The 7,236-nt window shown below is 38.4% G+C and overlaps 1 protein-coding gene across 4 annotated transcripts in view; it reads right to left on the reverse strand.

The window, feature by feature from the left end:
* Positions 1-600: 600 nt before the first annotated feature.
* Positions 601-7,236, reverse strand: part of CNDP1 (carnosine dipeptidase 1) — a 70,445-nt gene continuing 63,809 nt past the window's right edge. For 3 of the 4 annotated variants that reach the window (XM_019524377.1, XM_019524350.1, XM_019524360.1), the window contains 5 exons: positions 6,177-6,337; positions 3,748-3,912; positions 3,314-3,455; positions 3,003-3,150; positions 601-1,880 (listed from right to left, as the gene is read on the reverse strand). In XM_019524377.1, the coding sequence (XP_019379922.1) occupies positions 1,763-1,880; positions 3,003-3,150; positions 3,314-3,455; positions 3,748-3,912; positions 6,177-6,337 (734 nt within the window). In that variant the 3' untranslated portion in view covers positions 601-1,762. The remainder of the gene's footprint in view (positions 1,881-3,002; positions 3,151-3,313; positions 3,456-3,747; positions 3,913-6,176; positions 6,338-7,236) is intronic. The other variant, XM_019524369.1, reaches the window with a different exon arrangement.

Here is a 7,236-nt window from a genome sequence, read left to right on the forward strand (position 1 = left end):
CTCCAGTTTGAAAAACAGGTGGTTCCAAATGGCACATAGTTAAGCTAAGGTTCCTAAGAGAAAGTGTTGCCTATCAGAAGAAATAAATCTGACCCAAGAATTAACTGCAGTCTGAGAGTTTAAGACAGAGAGCAAACTCCCTTCATTTTATGAGAGACAGTTTCCTTTTGTGGAACCTGTCCAAAAAAACTCAACCAACCAACCAAACAAAAAAAGCCTTCCACCTCCTCCCAGAAAATCCCTAAAAAAAAGAATAGAACATTTCTTTAAAGACTATATACAGTGAGCGCATCTACATGAGACACTAACTGCACTGTAGGCTAATAATACTGTGCAGTAATGCATCACAGCACAGCGCTAATATGCTACTGAGCAGTATTTTTAGGCTACTGCATAGTAGTGTCATTAAAAATGCAAATTTAGTTGAAGATTTTTCTACAAGTCAGCCAAAGCATTTTACCCTGAAAACTTCTTTCACCTCAGCAGATTCCACAGGCTTGCTAATGAATATTTCCATGGTTGACTCCAAACCTTCTGCCCTTTAATCACCCTTGTTCTCCCTATTATTAGGGGAGAGAGAGAGAGAGAGAGAGACACTGCCCAGTTTCTATTATTTATTTATTTATAAACTCTCTATGATAATAGCAAGGCAGACTATTTACACAAAATTATTTTCTTATACAAAATAAAGCTCTTTTTTTTAAAATTGGATCGATAATGTTCTTTCTGTGTACATTGACTGTATGTGACTTTGATTTGACAAAGATATAGATTTGAACTAGACACACAATTCTGAACTGGACACACAATTCTGTGCCATCTTTCCCATGAAAACTGTTCTAGACATTTGACCCAAACATCTAACAAAAGTAACCTTTTCATAATTATTAACTTAGTTTCAAAATATATCACTTGTCTTTGTTCAAGGTATCAGCTTAAAACTTGTACTTAATAAAAAGTTATGGCTATGTGGAGTCAGTTGGTTTGAAGCTAAAACATCTACTCAGGTCACAGGCTTTTAGTCAGAACAGATATTCATGAGTGACTTCATGTCTGATTTACAGAAAGTCACATCTAGGAAGAGAGTATCACAGGAAAATCTGTAATAATGTGCCAAACTGCAAAACAGCAGGAGATTCTGATCAAACAGAAAAAAAGCAGCACGGAGACCTGCAAATTTTTATTTATGTGACCAATCTTATTGATTTCAGACAAACTGCTCATAAGAATAAGAGTTTGTAGTACAGGGCTATTCCTTGCATCAGGTAACCTTTATGGAGAAAAAGTGGACGGAGAAGAAGTTAATTCAGTGATATCTTTTTTTCCCCCCAGTTCATATTTAGCCAAGAGGGAAGAAGCAGTGTTGTGAACAGCTTATGGTCACGAACTGGAATATGAACTAGACAACACTATGCTGGCCAAACTACAAAACAGAAAATAAAGTTAATTTTAATAAAATTAACAACATTTTCCTCTTCCCATTGCCTTAAAGTCTGATGTTACACAGTGAAACATTCCATTTGATAAGCATGATGCACCCTTGCCCCAATTTTACTGCCTTAGGACTAATATCCTTTACTGGCTGATAATCTTACACACGCTATATTTAGTGCATATTCCAAGCAGTTGCATACATTTAAATTTTTCAACAGCTTCAAGCATTTAGTGCATTTCTAAGTGTTTTTAATTATTAATACATGTTTCTTCGAAGAGGCAAAGCAGTAGGTTAGTTCATAAACAGGTATTTAGCTGTTTTCCTTTTTCAGGGTTCCTCAGTTGGCACACTCGTTGTGTTGGAAGCTTCCTGTAACTGTCCATGAAGCTTTGAGATCTCCAGGAAGAAGGCCGCAAATAGTTTTGTTCCCCAAATGTAATTATACCTATGAATAAATACAGACATACAGACAATGAAACAAAATGATCAGTGCTGTCAAACTGATTCTGCAGATTCAGAAGGGCCTGATTCTCTGACTGGCTGTTTAACTGGGAGAAAGGGTAAGAAGGGACAAATGAAGTGCTTGAAGTGAAAAGTGCCCAGAGTCCCATAAGCATGCCTGTTAGTGCCAGCTGTGATGCCAAATCTCTCCCCATCAATTAACAGCATATCAAATATAGGCAAAATTAATTGTTACACAGGAGACTTCTAATCTTCCTCTCTGGTCCTGAAGACACAGACTTGGCATGACTTACTTTGTGCACATGGCAGAAGGAGCCTAGGGGCACTAGAGGAACCGTGTGAGTTAAGGACTTCAGTAAAATGGGAGTGTCCCAGAAAGATGCATTATGTCCCTTTAGCCCTCCTGCCCATAGCGTTATAGCATGGGTCTACACTGAAAAGGTGGAGGATGAGTGCTGTATTCCCTATTTATCCACAGCCATATGGAGCTCAGCATGGGCTGTAAAGCCCACCTGAGAAACGAAATAAATATTCAGGTGGTTAAGCCCAGTTCAATGTTGTTATGTCTAAACTTGTACTAATTCCTGAACTAATTTAAAGCTACCTTTACATGAGATCTGCTTGAGCTGTAGTCACTGCAATACAGACATATGCTTAGCTACATCTAGCTCTTTAGGCCAACACGAATAAAAAGCAGTAAAACCTTCTCTCCTCCCCCCAAACTAAGCTACACATATAAATAATATCCCATCGTAGATTTTCTGATTAAAATGCCGTTATATTACATACTGTCCTCCCATCGCAAAAGCATGTTTTTAAATCAAGTTGGTAACAAAAAATACCTGTGATATATTTTAAAGGCAAGCTAATTGGTTTGTGAGAAATTGTGTGGTTTGGATTTAAGGTGACTCTTTTCCCTATGGGGCATGACAGCAAATCTTGTTGAAGATGATAGATAGGAATCGGCTATGCTCTGTAGCCCAGAGATGGGGCTGTCACCAGAATCCAGGAGGTGTAGTTCAGTGTCCTGGGATTGCTCTGAGTATTGGAGGACTCCAGTTTTTTCCCTACTTCTTTTATGGTGATGGAAACAGAAAACTAAAACCTGCTTATTTTCTCATTTTGAGAATGCTCCCCGTCATCAGCTGCTCCAATTGGAAGCATCATCACGCTCTTCCTTGTTTCATTCTGGAACATTCTGGCAATAGGGATTGTTGATCCATCCCGGATCATATCTGGTTCTCGTCCAAACACTGAAACACATGGAAAGAATTGATTCCTGCATCTACAGAATTATGTTCCTTAGAGGAGAATTGTTGGTTTTAGGAAAGCTTCTTACCTTTAGTCGAAGTCGCAATTCTTTCAAAAAAGGTCTAAGACAGGTGTTAAAGATGGAAAAAAAAAGAACAAACAAACCTGTTTTAATTGCTCTTCTGGCTGCTACGTACATAGGATTGTTAATATCAGCAATCCAAGGCATTGTACTCATTGGCATAGACACTTTCAGTTTGTTGGGACTGTTTCTCTTAGAGAATACTTCCTCTAAATACTGTGTCACCTACAAGGAAAATGCCTTTTTATTACGAGTGTTTATAGATCTTTCATCCTTCAACGAAAAGGTACCCATAAATTATGTTCATCTCTATATCCAGTGTATGCTACTTGTTTATATCTGGTTGAATACGATACCAATGATGCATGAGCAGCCCTCTGCTTACGCACCTAACCTCATAAACAGGCATGTATCGGAAACAGACCATTCATTATTCTGATTGTTAATTTTAAATGTTGATAGGACATCTGAAATTACCAAGGACTTGACTTGCACTAGACCAAAGGTTAAAATTTACCTGCTTTTCCACAGTTGCAAGAGCCATGTGTGGGACTTGCCTAATAGAAAATTTTCCTATTACTTTTGCTGGTATAACAGTTTTAATTCCTGGTTCATAAAAAGCTCCTTCGATCCCATGGATAGAGACACAAGGATAACGCCACAAATGTAGAAGTATTTCCTCCTTTAAAAAGCAACAAATGTACAAAAAATGTACAGCAATTCACAATTGGCAGGATTAATCTACTCAAAAACCAAACGTCTTGCATTCCAAAATTTGTACCTGATCATTTCTGTAATTTACAGCTCATTGATTTGTGATTAAAACCCCCTTTGTCAACAAAAGGTCTTTCCAGGTAAACTCTGCTACTTCTTTTTAATCAACATTTCCCTAAAGCATAGAAATAATTGGAAGAAAAGAGAGATTCATGTGACAGAAAGAGCAAATTATTTACGTATTTTCATATTTCACGTTTTACAGAAAGATTACAAATTGTGATAATCTCTAGATGCAGTGTATGCTACTCATTCATATTTGGTTGAATAATAATTTGAGTTGCTTCCCCATTTATAAAACTGTACTTTTATCCTGAGCTATACAAATTCTGATGCCAATGACCTGACTTCAAAAAGCAAAACGAAAGCAAAGCACACCTCTAGTCTAACTGGCTGTTGATTTCAGAACTAGTAGCCTACTCAGTATAAAATGGAATTTTTTCAAATGGAATTGGCTTGACTAAACAGAATTGAGAAGCTTTCATATTACAAAGGAAAACAATCTTTTCTAATATAGCATCCCTCATATCTAAACAATGAAAGCAATAATGGGACAGTGATCAGTAAATAATTCCTTCTACTTCTCTGGAGGAAGAGGAGGAGAAGAAATGAAAATAAAATCTTTAAGATGGCAACATAAAAAATATATATATAAGAAAATATATATGAAAATATAGGAAAATAAATACGATTGGCATTCACACAAAAAAACCCCCTTATGAGTAGAATATACTCTTTTCTTTTCAATTTCCATTTTTGTTGATAGTTGTGCCTCATTTACACATGGGAGTTTAATGCACTTTAACAATCCTGGTACAGAAAGGGCACTTACACACATGCAGGAAGGCCGCTCTGATGCGCTGTAAATTCAGCATGTCAGAGTTGACTTGATTAATTGAGTTTGCTGGAGTCCGGAAATTACTGTGCTCCAGCACCCTCCAGTGTCATGTGTATCAGCATCCCCACACTGAAATATGGTGGTGGGGCACTTTGAACTAGAGCTTGTTGAATGCACTTTAGTTCAAAGTGCCACGCAGCCATTTTTTTCAGCACTGGGATGCTAATATACATGATGCTTGGGTACTTTTAAGTAGTATCGCTCACTAATTAAAGTGTCCCCCCCACCTTCCCGGAGCAAGTCTTTAAATGCCCAAAGTGGCAAAATCTCCTTAGTTCAGAAGAGTGATACTCAGCCAGGATGCCAAGACAGTCTGGGGATGCCTTGAGATCCTCTCAAGGATCCTGCGGGATGCCATACAATGTTAGCACTGTTAGGTGGGCAAACACATTTTGCCAGATGAACCCAGAGATTTCAAGTGGAAATCCATAGTATTAAACATATCCTTACCCTTTGTGATCTGTCTGTCTTGTTTGCAACAGAAAAATTGCTTTGCTTTTCTGTAGCCAGGAAATGAGTGAAAACTAAGAGCTGGTATTTGATGCCTTGAAACTAACAAATATACATGCTGGCAGTTGCCACAGGTGCAACACACTAAGTTCACACCTTAGCTTACCTCTCATGGCAATTTGTTTGTCTGGCCACATTCATACTTTTATACAACTGTTTTACTGGTATAGCTTGTTCCAGTTCAGGGACTTCTATATGGGAATAGCTGCATTCACAGCAGGGCTCTTAGCAGTATAAATATATTGGGAAAAATAAAAGTAAAAAATCATACCCTCACTGACATATAAATGCTAGTTTGCTATTTGGCTTGCAATTTAAAGGCTTGTGAAGGGGGACTATTTTGCTATGTCTGTCAGACATCAACATCTGAACTAAATATATAAAGATAGCAAAATCACATCAACTTTTCTGCAGCTATCCACTTCCCAATCTTGCTTAAAAAACAGTGTTTACCCATTTTACCTTACGGCTTTTCTTTTCTTATGGTTTCCTTGTTTTTCTGCATTATCCCTTTTCACTAAAAAATTATAGTTCAAATTATATTTCCCCAGATATATTAGTTTGCATTTGACCGGATGGGCACTCTATCTCTCTGTTTCTCTTTAAACTTTTTACTCAAGTCTGCAATGATCTAGATTCCTTTGTTTTATTTTGTTGTGTTCACTATTCCTTGAAAAAAAATCAGTGAAGTCTGAAGTTATCAAGTGAAGGCAATAGGTCATTTAAACATTTTCTACAGATCATTAATAAAGATGCTACCATACCTTGGTGTCATAGAGGAATTTTTTCACACCAGCATTAGTTTTATGTTCCTCTAGATCAAATTCAACTGATTCATACAACTTCTTCTCCTCTTCTGTAAGGGTAGCAACATCATCATAGATTCCAGGGATCAGAATATGACCCGACATATTCACAAGGCTGTCTATGAGTAGATACCAACAGAGAGATGCAGGTGCTGGTAGTCTGAGGTAAACAACATCTTTTACATTTACAGCAATGGTTCCCATTCTCCATAGTGGGATTCCACTTTTCTGTGCCAAGACTTCTACCCCCTTTCCTTCTAGCCTACACACCCATTTACCTTTTACAGTATGAGCAAAGTCACAAGGCTCTAGAAACTACTTGCTGCCCTCAAGGTTGTGACTGCCTAATGTAGAGTATTTTTATTAAAAAAGCATTGGGCTGCTACTGACAATATGAATAGGAACAGAGCCAGTAGCTGACATGGATCCTTATTCCACATACTTAAGAATTAGCCTAGAATTCAGAAACCTTCACTAGTGGCATATCTAGTCTAGCTTTCAAGCTGCCACAAAATCCCTGTCCATAGAAGGAAAATCTCCTACCATTGCTGATGTCCCACTAGCTATGTGAGCATTAAGAACACAGAGCCCTGCTTCAGTTAGGCTTTTCTTGAATGGGTCTAAGAAGCAGGCCTAATAAACATTATCAGGTCTATGGTGCTGAAAATAGTATTAGCAACTGGTGGGCTGTCTCAGCTGGTGCTCCCAATGCTGCTCACACCAGTGGAGATGGTAGAAAATATCTGTATTTTAGGTAGGACAATGAGGCCAGGACAAATCAAGATTCAGCAAGTACTTAGAATGATGTGTATTTTTAAGCACCCAAGGTTCCTGCTGAAGTCAACAGGCCAGCTTCACAAATTCGGCTAAGACATATATCTATGACCTTCATCTAACCCAGGAGGTGCACAGCCCCACCAGGGGGGATGCCTTGTTGGACTTGGTGTTGGCCACGGGCGACGACCTGGTGAGGGGGCTACGGGTGCTTGACCCCCTGGGCGACAGTGACCACTGCCTG

The sequence above is a fragment of the Gavialis gangeticus genome, unplaced genomic scaffold (assembly GCF_001723915.1).
Source record: "Gavialis gangeticus isolate Ggan-Ray unplaced genomic scaffold, GavGan_comp1, whole genome shotgun sequence".
Taxonomy (NCBI): domain Eukaryota; kingdom Metazoa; phylum Chordata; order Crocodylia; family Gavialidae; genus Gavialis; species Gavialis gangeticus.